General features: G+C 38.4%; 1 protein-coding gene across 3 annotated transcripts in view; it reads left to right on the plus strand.

Moving 5' to 3' along the window:
* Nucleotides 1-20,154, plus strand: part of PDS5A (PDS5 cohesin associated factor A) — a 74,475-nt gene that overhangs the window by 10,740 nt on the left and 43,581 nt on the right. For all 3 annotated transcript variants that reach the window (XM_058024436.1, XM_058024435.1, XM_058024434.1), the window contains exons 3-4: nucleotides 19,049-19,252; nucleotides 19,674-19,760. In XM_058024436.1, coding sequence (XP_057880419.1) covers nucleotides 19,049-19,252; nucleotides 19,674-19,760 — 291 coding nt within the window. The remainder of the gene's footprint in view (nucleotides 1-19,048; nucleotides 19,253-19,673; nucleotides 19,761-20,154) is intronic.

The following is a 20,154-nucleotide window of genomic DNA, read 5'->3' on the forward strand; positions in this document are numbered from 1 at the left end:
GCTCATGTGAAGTCACTAAATGAAGGTCTAGTAGTTGGATTTGTGACCTGTTAGTAACATTTTTTTCTTAGAAAATGTACATAGAATATGAAAGTAGGCATAACTGTAGCTGAAGGGAAATTGGGAAATCTGGAAATAAGATTTCAGCTTTGTTCCTTTTGAAACTGGTAGTCTAGACTGCTGTAAAACCATGAGAATTTTGCTTTAGCAAATGGAGGGTTCACCAAGTACAAAAACTATATCTTTGTAGAATATATACACATTAATAGAACTGGAAGTAGGTCAGTAGAAAACTTAATAAGCTGTTAAAAAATCACTTTGAAATGGGACTAAAAAACAAGTTAGTGTCTGTGTTTCTAAATCTCAACTGGGAAAGTGGGGGTGGTGTGTAATGTTTTCCAAAGTTATGGTCTTTCAGTCCTAGCCTGTGTTTCCCTTTAAAGGTTAAATCACTTTCAGTCAGATTACAGATTAAAAAGCTGCTATTTAATTTTGTTTCACTTTGACATGTTTAGATACTGTTCTTAGTTTAGGTTCTTGTGCAAATTGGAGCATTCTGGTCCGAGTTAGATGTGCTGTGTAGATAAAAGAATACTCATCCTGGAATTGGAGCTCTGTGTGTCACTCCATGTTTGATGCTAAAATTGGTTTCTGATACCTGTGTATGTGTGTGAGGATGGAGTTCACCATTAGATTTTTATCTAGCAGTGGAGCTGGTTTGAGAAATGCCTTGAGGGACTCTCTCTCACAGGCTCTGCCTCCTGAGAATTCACACTGTGGAGCTGTGCCCTAATTCACACTGTCTTGAGACTCCTCAGAGTTACTGACTCCAGTCTGTATGTGTGAGGGCTGTCACACATTTGTTTCTGTACAGAATCTGAACTGATGTCTCTCAGCACTTTGTTAAAAGCCTGGCATCATGCAGCATCCCCAGAAAATCAATTTTAAAACTAACCTCAAAATTTTAGAAATAAGGACAATATTAATTGTTGGTGTTTTTAGAAGATTATTTGAGAGTTTCCCACAATTTTTCATCATCTTTATCAATATTCTGCTCAAAAACAAAGTTGTGGGGGAAAAATTTTGTCAGGAATGTAACAATGTGGAGGAGTAAGTAATGACACGTTGGTTTTGTAGAGTGTTGCAAGTCAGTTTAGTGATCTGAGCTGACCTGCATAGTGGGTATACTAACATAGTCTAAATCAATTTAGTTTATCTTAAAAATAAGTAAATAATTTTAAAAGGCTGGTTCTCTTTATGGTCTGCCAGAATTGTGTTCTAGAAGCTTTCATCCTGGCACTGTAGTATATAAATACTTTTGAGTACTTTTAGTGTGATCTGCTAGTGAAGAAACATTTGCTCATTTTCACTGCTGCTGCCACTGCTGTTCAGGAAGAATAATGGTTCAAAGTAATTTTCCTTTATTTGAGTCACCAGCACTCCTAAAGTCATAGAAACGAATCAAGTTTGTGAAGAGTGAGAGGAGAAATAGTAAAAAATAGAGGCACATAGGGACTGTGGGGAAAGAGGGGAAAACTGATGTTGGAAACGGTGGAGTTGCTACGCCAGTAGGTGGAGGATTGCCCTGAATCAAGCCCTGGTGTATGGGAGCACAAACACCAAAGGCAGCACTTTGAGCCAGTTAAATACTCTTGCTGCTTGTGGGCCATGCTTTTCCCCATGCCTACCCAGGTGTGTCTGTGGCTTGCAGGGTGCTGGATTGTAGAATTGATCCAATTCCAAAGCAGTTTTCCCAGGTAAGTTTTCATTTGGGTCAGCGTGATTTCTGCAGTCACCTACTACCCCCTCTTCTTTTGCAGAAGCTCTGTGATAATACTGGGGTGAACTAGCAGTGACAGCTGAATTTGGGACACTGTGTTCATTGAGTTTAACCTTACTAAATCAACTTCTCAGTCATTAAACTGCACCCTGAGATTGGGCTGAAGTAGTCTCACCCTCTCCTGTCATTTTTACAGCCATGTAATGAGCTGGTTCAGGAAGCAGATATATCTGAAAAGTAACCTGGGCAGAAAATGGGATTTTTCAGTAGTGTCACTTATCAGCCACTTTCGTGCTGGCATAATGGAGATACAGATCTGGCAGACTTGGGCTGACTCACACAGCCATGAAACTGCAGCCTAAGAGGTTCTACAAACACCCCTCCACCCCCTCTATTTGTGACGCAGCATCTGTAAACAAAATGAAGTGTGTCCCTTGTTTCAGGGAGCTGCAAATCTCAGTGCAGTGAGTGATGTACTGGCCTTCCATGTCTGAAAAACGAAGCTAAGAAACAGAGGGGAACGTTCTCTGGTTACAAACAATTGAGATCAGTGCTGTGTTTACACACAGATGAGTGGATTTTGCTGGCACCTGTAGTTTTAAACAAGCATGAATGTTGGGAAACCCTCGACAAATTTTCTAATGTTTAGCTGAGTAACTGCAGTAATAGATACCATTCATCCTAATGCATAATACATTGCTTTCAAAATTAATTGATTTTATATTTGAATTCAGAATTGATGTAGTAATAGTAGAGAGAAATATTTAGATAACACCTTTCTCTAGGATTGTTTGTTTTTCTCTTCTGTTGTCTGTCCTATTTGTACAAAAGAAGGAATTAGAGGTTTCAGTGTTTTTTCAGGCTTCCCTCAGGATGATGGCTCTCAGTTCTGTCCCAGTATTATGGTTATGAGATGCAGTCTGTGAGGTTTAGACTGTTTTTCTCCTGTCCTGTAGTCCAAACTACTGAGTCTTGTGCTGTGAGTTGAACTAGAGTAGGTACAGGCCAGTGCTTGCAAACAGATGTGTCTTCATGCTGGCTCTGATTCTTAATGTTTTTTCCCTTCCTTATGCCTGCTGTAGTTGTTCTTTAAACAAAGACATGTGCTAACTTCCAGGATGTGTCTGTCTGTAGGGGAGTAACTGCATGCATACCTACACGTAGACAGAGATGAATCTTTTATTTCCACATAATCACACATAATGCAAAAAAAAATTGTACTATCCAGCAGATAGGCACCATAAATAGTATTCTCCCCCAAGCATGAACTGATAAAATGCAAGTAGTAGAATCTTCTTTTTGTGTGTGTGTCATATCAAAGCCAGTTATTTACACTCCACTGGGCTTATAGCAGGAATAGACTCCAAGTTTACTCTTGCACGTGAAGCACTTCCCAAATTATTCATAGAAAGTAAGAACTCTTTAACTCACTTAAATAATATTTTTTACACGTCAGGACCTGAGAGTTGTGCAGAACATATTAAGGACTCCTCGATAGGAGTCCCAAAAATCTAGCTGCTATTGAAATATGTTTCAACTTAATTTTGTTTATTCTTCTTAGAGTCAGTGTTTGCAAGGAGTTTGCAATTATTTAGTGGTTATATACATCAAAAATCGGAAGTTGCCAAACTTGAACTAGTGTTGGAGCTGAATTTTGCCTGCTTTTCTAGTAGCAATTGGTTTGTATATGGAAACTTCTGTGAAAATAGTGTGGGAATGCTGCCAGAAACTTTTGGATGAAGTTATGTAGATAATTTTGATTATACAAATCCTTACTTTGAAATAATTTGATTTGATTTTATATAGTTTGGTTTGTGGCTTGTTGGATTTAGTTGTTTCATTTTATATTATTATTGAAGTAAGCCCTTACTGGTACTCTTCAATTCAGAAAACTTCAAAATAATGTTTAAGAAATGAATTGCTGTACGTATATTCACATCTGAGTAGTACATTGGGATTCCTGGAGTTCAGTATTTTTGTTTGTATATAAATTCTGGGGACCTTAAGTGACTCTTGATTCAAAAATCTGTAATTACCTGGCAAGTCTTTGGTAGTATATGAAAAAAATCTGTGAGTAACTGATACCTTTCATGACCAGTAGATTAAATGTTCAAAGGTTTGACCAGCACAAATAAATTTGGTACATTTATGAAAAGGCAGATGGAGGCTAGTACCTATTTTACTCTAAACTTATTTTGTGCTGTCTTAATCCTGGCTAGAGTGCTTGTAAAAGCATCATACTGAAAATGAGGGGGAAAGATGTTCTGAGGTTCCTGGGCTTCTCTAAGATTGCTGACTAGGAGATATGCTTGGTCACCCAAAAGAAGTGATAGATAGGTACAAAATGCTTAAGTTTGTAGAGTGATGGAAAACCACTTTTCCTGCTGCTTGGGTTCCCAGTACCTGACTCACACAAGAATCAGCTCCTAGGCAAATTCAAAACAAATACTGTCAACAGTATGCAGGTGGCCACTGCCTTTGATTTGAGTGTTACCCCATGATTTTAGCATTTTTTAACCCTGTATCAGTTAGAGCTCTGGCAAAAGAAAATGCCTAAAGTTAAAGTAAAGCAAGGCAATGGTTTCAAGCAGGCAGCAGGAAGCATTTCCCTCTGTCCTTCAATTTTCTTTGGTGCATTGTTTCCCTTTGATAGTTCTTTTTGGTTCCTTAGTACAGGCAGTGCTTACCTTCAATGGGGAAACTGCCAATAGTGGAATCTGACAGCAACATCTTTTGGCCTCTCTCCTTGGTTAGGAATTTGAGCCCCATCTGGATTACTGTTAACTCGCTCTTCTCTCAACATCTGGAGCAGAGTTCTGTAATTAATCTCACAATGAATGTATATCAGTATTTTGGGACTATGGAATAAAAATACTGAAGCATTTTCCTTGAGATCATTATTTGTTCAGCATCTGCTTGTTTCCACCTCCACCATTCTCCCATAAAATTCATATAAAATATTAAGTCTCAGCCATTTTCTTGAAGGTGCTTGGCGGCTTCAGTTTAATGTTTGAGTTTTAGGCGGTAAAGATTGTAGTTGACAGATTTTGTTTCCTGACCATAAATCTTAGCCAACAGCATTTTTAGCATGTCCAGTGAATTCTTGCAGCTGTGGAAGACTATTGCAGACCTCTACAATTTGTAGGCCAAAGTGCATTCTGAAGTTTACTCTCCTCACTATGAAGACGAATTGCGAAATGTGGGCTGCTGTTCTGACATCACTGCAGCTGAGCAAGTGAAGTGAAATCTCTGTAATTTTTGAGTCAGAGAAACAAAGATAATTCTTAAATTAGGTGTTATTTTGGTTTCAGGCCACTTCAGTCCAGTACTATTAATGAAGTGGCTGCTTTCTATGTGTTCTGGGCAATCATAATTTTTTGTGCTGAAGCTTGGTGCATTCTTTGTAAGCTTCTCAAATTTCTCTTTGACATTGTGTCACAGATGCAGATATTTGTGAAGTGACTGAATCCTGTGCCACTGGGTGCCAAATTTATGTTCATGGTTGGGGTACAGGTTGAGTTGGGGTACATTGTTTCAGCTGTCTGATCTTAGAAAGGGAATCAGATGAATTTTCCAGCTCTTTCAAATGAACGCAAAAGTTACTCACTGTTGCAGAGCATGCGCTGTCTTGAGACACTGCGTCTGTTGTGCTGGAATTTACTGAAGGAGTTTCAAAAACTCAGAAATGGTAAAATTTAGTGGGTAACAAACATTCCTGATGAAGTATTGAACTAGATGTTAAGGTAGTTTAAGGACTATAAACTCGAGAACCCCTCTGAAGTCTTGCCTCCTCTGTGGTTTCGTACTTTAGGCAAGGAAATTTCTCAAATTTTGTCATAGTGAGGATAGGTGATTTTTCTGGATGACCATGCCAAATTGTTTTGCAAACACAGAGCTCCTGTGCCTTAAGTTTTTTTAAGTATGCTGGGCCTTCAGAAATTTTGTGTGATTCCCATTTTATGCATTGTTTATGAGGCTATTGCTGGCGGCTATTTAAATTGTATTTGATACATCAAAAATATTTTCTATTTTTGATTCCAGCAATTTAGTTTAGTGAAATATTATTTTCAGCTAAATTCAGCATCATCAATTGTGAGACTGAATTTGAATGATGTATTTAAATACATAAATTAAGCATTAAATACATAAAGTGTATATTCTTTAATAAAAAATGTCTTTATCTGAGGTCTCTTTCTAGCAGAGCAAGGAAATAGCAGTGCTCTCTGATTTTCAGGACTCAGTGAGCTTTCCATTTTTCAAAAATGAAGTTTTAGTACAAGACACTTCTTACTGGAACTTCTTAAAAAACGTCCGTCACTTTTTGAAAATGTTCTTTAAAAAAAAAGTCTTGTATTAACACTTTGTATCTGATACACTGCCTGCTTCCTACAGTATAGGCAGCAAGAAACAAATTTCACAAAATCGGTAGCCATAAAAACTGTGCTTACACAGGAGGAATGTTGAGGGACAGGTACAGCAGTTAAGGTCACGTTCTAGCCATCTACAAGGAAGGAATTTGATGGAACTGATAGGCAAAATAGTTACAGAACTCTTGTGATGGAAACGAGGAGTTACTGAAGTTCTCAAAATACTAGAGAAAAATTCCAAGTCTTTATTAGCCTGACCTGGAAATAACTGCAGAAAATCAGAACAAAGCCCCCGCTGCTCTATGTGGCATAATATCCTCTAAAACAATATTGCTAGTCCAGAAAGGTATATTAGAGCTCTCTGAAAGCAGGAATTCGATTTTTTTTTTTTCTTCAATTAAGTCTGAAAAAGTCATGGTTGTATAAACAGAGTACATATTCTGGATTTGGGATAATTTTCAATCAGCTCAAGTTTACTATATTGCTTGAAAATACTATTAAAATGTTTAACAAAGTTAGAAACAAGTGAAAAAAAATAAAACTAGGTATGATACAGAGGCACAAATGGAAAACCTTTTTTTGTAGTTAGTTAGTTAGTTTGTTTTTTGGGGCTTTTTTTTATTGCTCTCCTGTCCTTGCCTTTTCATTTTTTACTTTTTCATTGGACGTACAAATGGACATTACTCCTGTGCTCAAAATGGAAAAGTTTGCATATAGTATCATAAAATGATAGTAAATGTTTTTAGTAATGTTTTTAATAATGTTTTCAGTAAAAACATTAAAACTAAAATTTTAAATACTGTCCTGTAAAGTCTCGGAAAATGCTTTCTATAAATAATATGATTTCATTTGATTTGAAATATTTCCACACTTTTAATATTGGCAATTATGATGGTGATATGAATTCCTTAAAGACTTTTCATAATATTCTTTGCTATCTATGTTAGAATCACATACATAGATATATCATATAGGTTTTGCAGGCTTATTTCTCAGAAATTGAATATCCTACACATAATCATTATGTCTTTAGCATCATCCTTTTGCTGAGCATTATGGATTTGACTTTTCTGTCCTTGTATCAGCAATATCAGTGCCTTTTATTTTTCCTTTGGTCTCCATCTCCATTGTAATGACAACTTTTAAATGGAAAATTTCTTTAAAATACTATTCATTTCACATATATCAGAAGTCAGTCTGTTACTTAAAGGTACTTGATATCAGGCACAGAAAAATTATTTAGGTTTGCTAAATGAATTCTACAAACACAGTACTTTCCATGCATTTATTTGAAATCATTTTCTTCCTCCTTATTGAAAAATTAAGGCTTACAGCCAGGAAAGCCATTCTAAATGAGTTTTCGGTCCAATTTGTTTGCATCAGTTTTTCCCTGTGCTTTAAAAATTTTCAGAAACTTTGTTTTTGATGGGGCTAGTTAAAAATAAAATGAAACCATCAGACACACAAAAAGTAAGAAAATTCTTGCATGTTGCATTCATTCCATTTTGTAATGCCTTAATTTTGAGCTTGATACCTGCCTAAAGACAAAGCTGTGGGGAGCTTTTGTGTTTCTGATACAGGTAATAATGCTCAACAGGTAACAAAACTATCTGGTAAAACAGTGCTTCATTGCAGAAAGATAATTTGTCTGATCAGAAATTCTTTGCAGCAGTGCATCTTGCTTGGTAGGCGTGGTAGCTGGCACATCAGCAGCAGCTGGCAGAGATTCTCCGTGGCAGCCAGTGCCTTCTGAGGAGCTGGTTTGATGTGCTGGTTTGTAAGGGGTTTGGTTTTGTTGCTGCTGTTGTGTAGTATAAGTTTTGATTGTGAAAGATTAAAGATTTTTACAGTTTTACCATTCTGATTTTTGCCCAGCCTTTTGCATTGGGAATGGAAACTCTCAGTTTCTGCATTCTGTATAATTGTCATTAATGTGACAGTGTTGTACTATGTATGACTCCAGTAGACAAGGCAAAATTCTTCAGTGAAGTTTTGTCACTAGATATGGGTCATGCTAGGTTCTCTCATGACTTGCCCCCTCATTTTCAATTCTAAGACACAATGGAATCTGGCTCCTAAACAAACCAGAAAATTCATGTCATAACTAAAGAGTATTTTCTTGTTGACCCATGGTACCATTGTTCTGATACTGTGTATGATGGCATTATGTGCAATTGCTGACCATTCAACCAGTTGCATGAAAGAAATTCTAATTTAGTTCTTCTCTTACTGTCACAGATAAAAGATTTTTTTTCTTTTAAAAGAAATAAACTGTGCAATCAGTTAAAGTTCAACATACAAATAGTTCACATAATTTTCTGCTTTGGGAGATACTCAGCTCACCTCAGTTTACAACATTGCCGAAAGAAAAACACTTTTCTTGGAAGAAACTTTTTTTTTTGTCTCATGTATTGATTATGTTGAAGCATGTATTGGGTTTGTGTGGCCAACCTTTCATAGTGGGGATGGGCTGTAGGGGGTGGCTTTGTGAGAAGCTGCCAGAAGCTTCCTCCATGTCTGGCAGAGCCAGTCCCTGGTGGCTCCAAAGGTGGATGTGCTGCTGGCCAAGGCTGGGCCAAACAAAAATGATGGTAATGCCTCTGTGGTAACACATTTAGGAAAAAGTTATTTGTATTGATGGAAGCCAGAGAAAGAGAGGGGTGAGAATATATGAGAGGAACAGCTCTGCAGACACCCAGGTTAGTGAGGAAGGTGGCAGAGGAGGTGCTCCAGGCATTGGAGCTGGGATTCCCCTGCAGCTTATGGTGCAGCCCATGGTGAAGCAGCTGTGACCTGCAGCCCATGGAGGACCACAGAGGTGCAGGGATTCTCCTGCAGCCTGTGTTAAAGACCATGTGAAGCAGCTGTGCCCCTGCAGCCTGCAGAGGACCATGGAGATGCTGAGCTCCATCTGCAGCCTGTGGAGGGGACCCACACTGCAGCAGGGGGTGCCTGAGAGGAGGCTGTGAGCTGTGGGAGGCCTGTCTGAGCAGGGTCCTGGCAGGGACCTGCAGACCCATGGAGAGAGGAGCCCATGCCGGATCAGGTTTGCTGGTAGGGCTTGTGAGCCCTTGGGGACCCACACTGGAACAACCTGTCTTTGAAGGACTGCAACCCGTGGAAGAGTGATGTTTTGGAGCAGTTTGTGGAGAACTGTTGCCTAGAGATGGACTCCTGTTGGGAGAGTTCTTGCAGAACTGTCTCCTGTGGGAGAGACCCCAGGTTGGAGCAGGGGAACTCCTCTTCCCCTGCGTAGCAACATGTGACAAACTTGACCATAATCCCCATTCCCTGTTTTTCTGCTGCTGGGGGAGGAGGTAGAGGTGGGAAGGAGAGAGGGATAGGAAGGAACATGGTTTTAATGTTTTACTTCTCATTATCTTGTTCTGATTTTGTTAGTAATAAATGCAGTATTTCTAATTTGAGCCTGTTTTGCCTGTGACAGTATTTGGTGAGTGATCTCTCTCTGTCCATATCTCAACTCATGAACCCTCTGTTATATTTTCTTTCCAGCTGTGGAGGGGAGTGATAGAGAGGCTTTGGTGGGTGTCTGGCACCCAGCCAGGAACAACCTGCTACAAAACACAAGCAGGAAAAAGCTCTTTATATATGCCCTGCTTCTAGTTGGCAGTCAGGAGAGTGCAGGATGTACCATGGGATGCACCTGCACCATAGTGTAGAAACAGATATAGATAGAGTCTTTACAACATCAGTATTGTTGGCAGCATAGCTCTCTATGTGTGTTTAATGTGAAACCCTAACACGTGACTGGGTTGTAAGAACTGATCTTAAATCACTTCAAAGTGAATCCTTAGAGTAAATTCACAGTAGAAATGCAAATGCTGCTGTTTTGTCTAGCACCACCTTCTCTTTGGAAGAGGAAATGAATTAGCACACAGCATTGAGCTGGTTATGAAGAATCCTCTCTCTCACATCTGGAGGCTATTATCAAAGTATTTGTGAAACTTCATATGGAAATGAAACTCCTTGGCCATGGGGAATAAGGTTTGAAGAATTTTTTTGGTTTTGCCCCAGCCGTGTATACTTGCCATTATAGCTAGGGGAGGTGGACTTCTTAAGGAAATGCTTCTAACTGATAATGACTTATCATTAGGACATTTAAAAATAGGCTCTTTTTAGTCCCTCTGCAAAACCCTTTTGTTATGTACCAATGTATGTGGAAGCAAAGTTTTGAGAATTTAGGTGACTTTGGGAATCTTCTTAGGGTATTTAAATAATTATTAGTCTTTGGCAGGAAAATTGCAAAGAATACCATTACAAATCTTTCCAGTAATAAAGACTAGGTACTGCTGAGGACTGAATCACTTTAAAAAAATAAAATTAAAACTGGTGCTGTGATACCACACTAAAGTCATAGATGTGTAAGAGATGGGGAGTAGTGTGAGTATGAAAACATAATGTGCTGATAAATATGAGCACTCTTTTCACTATTTGAGAAGAATATACATGCATGATTAAAATATGCTATTTGATTGTGACTGTAGTTTGTGTCATAGAAAAATTGTGTGTATCAGTTTAAAACTGGGATAACAAAATACCTTAGGGATTGCAATATGATGCAGACAAACTAATATTTCTTAATGTTTCTTGCATTGAAATAACTTTAAAAGGTCTTGGATTGAGTAGCCGAGCATTGTCATGCATCCAAAGCTGCTTGTAAATAAAAAATACCGAGAAATAATTTTTGTTGGTGACAAACCATACCATGACCTAATGTCAGGTAGTACTTTGCACACTTCAAAACCTTTTAGCTGTTTGGGAAATGTGAAGAGGTAAGTTGGTTCTGTTCATCACAGCCAAGGAGAGTGTGTATTAAGTTAGATAATTTGAGTGGAATTGATGCAGTGGGAGCTTTTAGGTTTAATGTTGATGAAAGCATGGTAAGGAATAATGAGAGAAAATAAAACTATGATTTCATGAAGTTGTAAAGGACTAAATAAGGGAATTCTGATGCATCAGTTGAGGCTGCTCAATGAAATCTTTGACTGAACAGCTTCTGTTGAAAAACCTTATGGATTTTAGTGCTGGGTAAGGAGCTAGACAGTGAATTCTTATGCTTCCCTTCTGTGAATCAGATGCCTATGCTCGTTTGCATACTGTGGGATTGTACTCTGTGCAGTACTGGAGCTGTAGTGAACCTTTGCCTCCAAAGGTGTGAGATGAGGATATGAGGAGAATAATAAGAACCTGGAAGGCAAAGAAAGTGATGGCCTGAAAAAGTAAATTGGAAACCTTGGCTGTCTGAGGTCATGATATAACCCTAGGAAACAGATTATTAAATTAAAATTAAAAGGTTCATTGATACATTGGATCCAAGTTCTGAAAATTACTGTAGCAACACATTTCTGTGACCTTCAATTGCAAATGATCGGTGATCACATCTTATGTCAGTTTTTACTAGATAGAAGTAAAGGTAAATTTTCAGGGGATCTAGTAGAATTTGGCTATCTATAGCTGCCCATTTCCAGCTTCCTGAGCTTGCCAGTAGTAAGGCTAAGAATTTGTGCCTCTATTGGGTTGTCTGTTAAGAGTTTATGAGCTGGAAAGGCTTAAGTTCTTCCCTTCCTGGTCTTGGCCATTGAAGTCCAACTACCTTCTTTCTACTGGTTCTGGAATGTGAAGATGTGTCTAGAATCTAACTCTGCCTGTCAGAAAACTGTCTGGGCCTTTGCCCAAGAGGCTTTTTGGACACATCAGTAAATTAAATTCAGTCATGGAGTTGTTCAGCAAGTGTGCTGGCGCTGCATGGCCAGAAGCAGGGCAGGGTGAGTAATAGGAAAGGGAGAAGGGGATGGTGGCTGCAAGTGGTTAAACGGGATCTCTGTGTCACATGGAGCCAAAACCAGACAGAAATTCAGACCTGTTTGCCAAGACTTAGCAGTACAAAGTTCAAACCTGTCTCCAGATAGCTATGGTTTTGGTTGCATGTGATCACTCAAATAGTCATAATTTCAAAAGAAATGACATATTGTTGCAGTAGTGTGAATGCAAATGAGCTTGCAGGTTGTTTTACACAAAGCATAGTGGTACCTGGTTAAACACACAAAAAAAAAAAACTTGACTTGGATTTAAAGTGCGTTTACTTGGAGGAAAAAAGCACATTGCTGTTGCATGTAGTTACCTATAACAGTGGTGAAGGAACTGAGGGTCTACAAAAAATGGTTTTGAATCTTCCAAATCCTACTTTAGTAAAAATTTAAAATCAGTGATATTTTCAAAAATACTCAGTTCTGAGCAAAATGTATTTTGCCAAGGTTGTGGAGATAAGAAAAGGCATATAGTATTTTGCACATCATAAATCTGTTTTTTCCAGATTTTTCCCATGGGCTTGTTCATGGCCAAAGAGTAGAGGATTTATTACGTGCAATGGTAACAGCATTAGGATTATCTTCTGGGAAGGAAGGACAGAGTTTTATTTGCTTTTGCACCACTGCATTCTTGGGAAGCCTACTTTCTTGGAACTTTGCCTTGCAGCAGTCCATATGAATTGCTGTAACCAAGATGTCAGTCTGATTGATTATCAATACATGACTGATTTTTGCAGAGTGAAATATTGAAGCACAATTTAAAAAGCATCTTCTAATTTGTGCCATGAAAAGTGTTTTGAATTAAGGCATCTGATTTTTCTCATTTTATTTGACTTGTTTTCCCCCTTCTGTTCCACTCATGTTAGTACGAGGAATTTTACAGCTTTACAACAGAACTAGAATTCTGCTGTGTGTTGATTACAGAGATATGTGGGTAATTGTACAGTCCCTCTCCCAGTTCGGTTACAGTTCTTGTCCTGTTTATGTGATACTGGAATTCATTTTGTAGTTACTTAAAAATGTGTATCAAGGAAGTTACTTCAAGTAATCCATGAACTGTCTGCTCTGTACACAGTTTTTATTACAGGCAGTAATCAATCTTTCTGCTTTTTCACATGTCAGATCAATTTAATAGCTAGGATTTTGGAAAATAGTCTGACTGGCTTGATGTAAGTAAAATAATACAGAAGATGCTGTTTCACCAATGAGAAAATTGTGGTAAATTAGCAATTTGTGACTTCATTGCTTGTGATTGGTCAGTTGACCAGAACTCCAAAGAAAAGCCTGGTGCAGGTCAGTCCCCAGGGGAAGAAGAGCCAGTTAAACTGTTTGCCCAGTCAGGGGGTGTCACTGTGACTGCCAGCTATTCCTGTATCAACTTTGCATCTCATAGGATACATTTGTCATCACATCTGGACACTCTGTTCATTGGCTTCAGGTTGTGAGCAGGATATATAAAGAAGAAAGCAAATAGTCTTTGCCCCTCAGAGTGTATATGCTTTATATCATCTTTTGTCCAACTTTTCATTTTCTGTTTTCCCTTCCACACGTTATCCAAAGCCAGTTAAATGTCTTGTCAGAGGGTATAGATTAAAAAATTTGTAGTGAAAATGGGACGTTGCCCTTCTCTGGACTTGCTCCAGCACTTTGAAGAGGGGCCCACAATTGGAAACAGGATTCAGGGTGTGGCTTCCCCAGTACCAAATATAGCAGGACAATCACTGCCCTGGTCCTGCTGGCCACACTGTTGCTGACACAGGCCAGGATGCCATTGGCCACACACTGGCTCATGGTCAGCTACCTGTGGACCAGCACTCCCAGCTCCTTTTCCTCTGGGCAGCTTTCCAGCCACTCTGCCCCAGCCTGGAGCACTGCCTGGGCTTGCTGTGACCCCAGTGCAGGACCTGGCAGGGGCCTTGTTGAACTTCATCGTGCTGGCCTTGGCCCACCAGTTTGTCCTGTCCAGGTCCTTCTGCAGAGCCTCTGTGTCCTCCAGAAGATCAACACTCCCAACCCACTCAGTGTCATCTGTGAATTTCCTGAGAGTGCACTCAATCCCTTAGTCCAGATCATTGATAAAGATATTAAACAGTACTGGCTCCAAAGAAAGGTTTTCAGCTGTTGTTTTTAATTAGCACAGTCTGGTAAATGTCTCCTTACAAGAAAAGGCATTTGAGACTCCTTTGGCAAATACATTCTGTACCTGTGTCATTTTTAATTTTTTTTTAATTAGTGAGGATAATCAGGATTAAGTAATGTGCTTCCAATCAGCATTTAGTATTTTTAGCATTTCATGAGTTGTATTGCTAGTTATTTTCCTTTCCTTCTTTTGTCATCCTGCAATTGCATTTGCATTGTTTTTGTGTACATGGCCTGCAGTTGGCTCATAAATTCTTATAACTACTTACTTAATATCCATCTTTCTTTTCTATGTTTACAGCAGATAAGGCAGCTGAATATGATCTTGAATTTAAGCACTAAGCATATGACAATTTACCAATGGTGATTTTTTGGTATTTCTCCTCTTCTCATATGGTATCCTGTCCTATTGCCGTTCTGTAACTGTGCCATCACCATCAATTCCTACTTGTCATACCACAGTTATAGTATGGTAATAGGGTCAGTTATAATACCATTCTCCACCAATCAGTGCATTTGGTTCCAAAAGATTCTTTCAGTTTATCTCTTCAGGAAGGGGCTAAGGAGACAATGGTAGCAAAATGTTCTTCTCTTTTAAGCTTCTCAATTTCTGTGTGGCTCAATGTGATGCTGTTCTTGACACACAGACTAAGTCTTGTGTAAGGTGTTGATTATCTTTATTAAAGGCATGACCTGTTTGGAGATGAGGGTTATCAAAGTAATGTCTTTTTATGTGTTATCCTGTTTTTCTCAACTTCTGGGTTTATTTACCTGTTCCAGGTTTGGTTTATATTATAAAATTCTGTTGATGTCAGCCTGTTGGATGTATTGGCAAGAAGTCCTTTCTAGATGTCTGCATCAATATTTGTTGCTTTCTGCTTAGTTGGTATCTCCCTTATTCCAGTGTAAGCTTAGGTGATGGTGGGGTGTGTGTATATAGTTTGTTGTTTGGGATTATTTTGCTTGTTTGTTGTTTAAAGAAAAGCCAACAAAACATGTGGTACTACATTTGTGATTTCGTTTGTCAGGAATTTAAAGATTTTGAAATAACAATCATCTGGTCCTCCTGATTTGAGTGTTTTTCTTTTATTTTTCTTTACACTTTAGTGTCTCTTTTTTCTTATTTGTTTGATGCTTCTGGCTGACAGATAGAGCTGCATCTGGGGCTGAGGAAGGCTTCTCATCCTAAATCTGCACTGCATAGAAGTTTTTTTTTTTTTCAGAGACACATGTCTGTGAAACATTTTGCTATGTTTTACTGTGAGATCTGAGATAAAAATATAATTTACTGTTCATGGTTAATGGCAAGAATCACCTATAGTACTGGTTAAATTGTGTGAGGAAAGATGTAAAAACACTCTGATGACAGTTGCATTATTTGAGTCTGCTGTGATTTCAGCCTTTTCTTGGCATCTCTCCTTGAATTGTTCTAGCTCTTGAAGTGTCATCTGGATTCACATCCACTTGGATAAGTTTTACTTTCAAATATCTTTTGTATTTAATCCTAGTACTAAAGTTAATTTACAGTACCATCCCAGTTACAACAAACGGTATCAAATTCTCTAAATGGTTGAATTTCTTCCTTCAGTGATTGCAAAGGGATTTTTTAAATACTGAGTATTTTTCCTTGGTCTTTTTACAAGCCAAGGGTTGTTAAATGTTAGTGCTTTGGAGCCCTGTGAATAAGCTGGTGTAAGAACAGTAAAACAAATGCAACATGTACATGCCTTCCCCTGCTGTGACTGGCTTGGAGGTTTATGCTTGTCCTGCCAACTGCAGCAAGGCTTTTCTGGATCTGCCTGCTTCTCTGCAGCTGCTGGTTTGAGTCTTTTCAGTATTTCTACTGATTTGATTACCCTGTCCTCTCTTGGTGTTTATATACCTCTCTCCCCTGTACTGCTGGAATCATCAGTATCTTTCAGCAGTAGAAGGGCTTCCTGATCCAACAAATCATTTTCCTGAATCCTACAGATGGAACAGCAAAAGTTAATATTCCTGTCTGAGGCATAGCTCTTGCACAAGAGCCACAGCTGAGTCACATCAGGGCAAGCTACCATGCTGCTTTGGTCTTTGGAAGCTGCATGTGAGATGTGGGCAGTGTGTGAACAGCCCTTGGGCAGCCCTGTGTGTGTTTCAGTGCAGTTGAAAGGCTGCCAGTCCCACGAGAAGCTGCAGGTATTGTTCATCTGGCCTCGTTTCAGGCCTCGAGTCACACAGAGCTGCTTTCATGGCTGCTGCAGGATTCCAGGGCAAAGCTGAGCCAGCATCTGTAGATGTCATCAGACATCTGTGCTTGAACTCACGGTCTGTGTATTTCTCTCCAGTGGGTGAAAGGATAACCTAGACTGGCTTGCACACTGCATGGTTGATAGAATCAGATGAACACCTTCCTGAAAGCTTTAACTTTCCAGTATGTTCCTAACATGCTGAGAGTGACTTTGGCAGTCTTCATTTAGCTGTTCTTGCAAGTTTGAATGAAGACATTTGCATTGTTTCAGTGTTACAATCCTGTCATTTCACTTACTGGTTTGCAGAGCCTGGAGAGTAATATTTTGCTCTAATGATTAGAATTTCAGGGTACTGTGGTCAAAGTGGCAATAATGTCAATTTCCAGAATAGTTCTAATACTTTATTTTTTCAAGCTAACTAAAGTACTAGTATGTGACAAATTAATGGAGATGCATTCAATCAAAAGTGATGCCAAATTAATTTAATCATAAATGTGCATAGCTGTATTCTGTTTACATTTGCTAGAATTAGTGTTTAAATTGACTGCTTAATTGTTTGGAAAGGAATAGATGATGCTACATTATTATTATTAAAGAATATTTTTCTGTCTCTTGCTTTTTGCACAGAGTACAGTAACAGATTTTTTGTTGTGAAAGCTGCTAAGTCTGTACGCTTTTTATATAAATGAGTATTAGTGTTCAAAATAGTTTCAACTGTATAGCCAGACATCAGACAGTACTACTGTAGTCTGAAAAAGTAATGAATTCCTGTTACAATTTCATCACATTTTTTGTCTTAGCGTGTTAATGAGTGGTTTCCAATTTGGACATTCAAAACATTAAATTATTTGGACTTTAGCCTTTTGTATCTATAGAGTTTATTTTAGGTTTTCAGTTTCATTAGCAGATTATTTTAGCAGATCAATTTCTGGCTGTATCCAGGACTCTAGTGGAGGCTACCCCAGTGCAGAGCAGGACAGTCCCCTCCCTTGACCAGCTGGTGATGCTGTGCGTGATGCACCCCAGGACACAGCAACAGAAGGCCCTGTTCCAGGCAGACCTGAGTTGTCAGTACAAGAATGGTTTTGTGCTTTCAGCTAGGGCTTTAAAACATAGCTTAAGAATATTTGTAAGGAAACAGACCAATAAGGTAGAATTTGTGCTTTTCTGGGCTGTAGATTTAAGGTTCTCTTTTTTTTCTGTTTATTGTTGTGTAGGGTTTTTCTCTTCTCCTATCTCCTCTTTTTAGTCTTTGTGGCAACTTGTGGCAAATTATACTTGAGCATTTCTGGAAAGGGAGGAGGATTTTTAAGTAATGTACTGTAGGAGAGATTGCTGTCAAACATTTATTTTAATTTATAAGATCTGAATTTAAAACTGTATTTCAGAACTCAGGAAGGAAAGAAAGCTGGAACACAGCACTTTCATGTTGGAAGCATGGATGTGCTTAATAATGGAGAAGCAACCCTAGAATCATTTGAATGACACCCTAACAAAAAAATTCTGGTTAGAGTAAGGGATGTATTAGCTGTGTGAGCTCAGTCTTCTTTTGTGTTTTACTATTATTATTTTAGAGGTGAATTTGACCCATCAAGATTTCTCATTCTTTGTTCTCTCTGGTATCTCTTCATTTTGTGCACTGTGTATACTGTGTCTGTAGTGGGCATACCAAATCCTGTTGGTATACAGTGTGGCTGTCCTTCAGTTTTAACTCTTAATGGTGCTCAAGTGACTTGGAGGAATGGAACACTAAGACTGATTTCACTGAGGTCGTTCTTAGAGTCTCCAGCATGTCTGCCTGTTCTGTGCTGACATCCTTGAAGTCATCTTCATGTTTTAACAAACAGTATTCTAAAATTAAAATCCGCAACTTTTTATTACTTCAGACTAAATGCTTACTTTCAGTTTTGCCAAATCATTACGTTGAGAAGTTTCAATTAACTAGAGGTGTATAATAATTAAAAATAAACTAATTTGGTGGCATTTCATAGGAATTAGTAGTTCTTAGCTGTGCTAGAAGAAACAAGGAAACCATGTGGTTAATTTATTACATTATGTTAATAAGGCTAAAGATGCAGCTCTAAAAATGCAGAAAGAGAGATCTGCAGTGTTAAGACTTATTTTACATGAGGGATTAAATTATCCAGTATCTAGTTTGTTTAAACTAGATAGAAAGATTGTTCATATGTAAAGTATTTTGTGAGGTCTGTGCCTCACTAGAGGCAGAGTGTTAAGAGTGGCCTCTTAGGCTGCTCTGGTCCTGGCACAGCTCTAAGGCAGCTGCAGTGTACTGTAGCCATGTGTTAGGCCAGATGGTTTACAGCCCCTCACACCATTCATACTGAGGTGAGTCCTCCCTTGGAATTGCAATGGAACTGCTTGGGGAGGGGATGCTGCCATCTCCAACCTCATCTGTGCACAGCAGTTTCTGTGCTGTACCTCAGGCCAAGATTGACAAAATAAGCAGAACTGCAACATGGTTAATCTAAACATGTTTTAATCTAAATTATTGAGTTCAATAAACCTCTAAGTATCAGGTTAACACTTCCCATTTTTCTGATATTTGTCCTAACAAAAAAATTCAAGTACTAATTGTGATTATTCAGCAGAAGATGTATTGATAGCACTGCATCCTTTTAAAAAGTTTTGTTTAGTATAAGAAATAAAAGCGGAAAGAACTCAGGTTTTTTTTCTGGTGTTTTTCAGATGGTGGTGAAAACCTTCATGGATATGGACCAGGACTCAGAAGATGAGAAGCAGCAGTATCTCCCATTAGCCTTGCACCTTGCCTCTGAATTCTTCCTCAGGAATCCCAATAAAGATGTGCGCCTCCTTGTAGCATGTTGCTTGGCTGATATCTTTCGTATCTATGCTCCTGAAGCTCCATATACTTCCCATGACAAACTTAAGGTAAAAGTACCTCACAAGATCAAGGCTTTTCTCCTACCTTATTCTTACTGAAGAAAATATCAACTGCCCCCTTAAAATAAGCCAAACCAAACCCAAACAAACCAAACAGTCTCCCCCTGTCAACAAAAACCCCAAAAATTACCAGAAAAAATGTTTTTATTCCCATGTATACTGATTTTTAGTTTTATTAAAGAGAAGTTGCTTTAATCCTGTAAGTCAGTGTAATACTTAAGGGCCAGAGATGTGTAAAGGAATGCTAGATGGCCATTATCTGTGTTGGTGATGGCTTTCTGTCAATGCCTAAAAAAGACAATTTGATGTTCTCACATTATGAATTTGAAAATGTGGATAGATGTCACTACTAAAGGATTGTATTTTCATCTTCTGCTGAATCAAGCTTGTAAACTTTGTTTTTTGACAGGACATATTCTTGTTTATTACAAGACAATTAAAAGGCTTGGAGGACACGAAGAGCCCTCAATTTAACAGATACTTTTACTTGTTAGAGGTAACACAATACTTATAACTTTCAGTAGATGCTATTAGATCTGTAAACCTAAGAAGTGTAATCAGTTGTTCTCCTCATGTGCTAGTATGCCTGGCAAATTTCTTCTATTCTGTAAATCACACCAGTCTCATTAAAGTTCAGTGAATTGCATATTTTAGTACTTACAGTGCTGTTTGTGTTTAATAAGTTTGTTAATCTGTAGTGGAGGACCAATTGTCTAAACAATTGGTATGTATTGAAATTTAGCCTTTATCTTACAATTCCATGCATTGGGGGTTTTTTATCAAGAGAGAAAAATCTCCAATGCTGATTAAAATGCCAATGTCCCTATATTGGTGATGGGAGGAGGAATGTAAGATTTTTGCTTTAAAAACATTGCAAACCCATACTTTTG

The sequence above is a fragment of the Melospiza georgiana genome, chromosome 5 (genome assembly GCF_028018845.1).
Source record: "Melospiza georgiana isolate bMelGeo1 chromosome 5, bMelGeo1.pri, whole genome shotgun sequence".
NCBI classification, from domain to species: domain Eukaryota; kingdom Metazoa; phylum Chordata; class Aves; order Passeriformes; family Passerellidae; genus Melospiza; species Melospiza georgiana.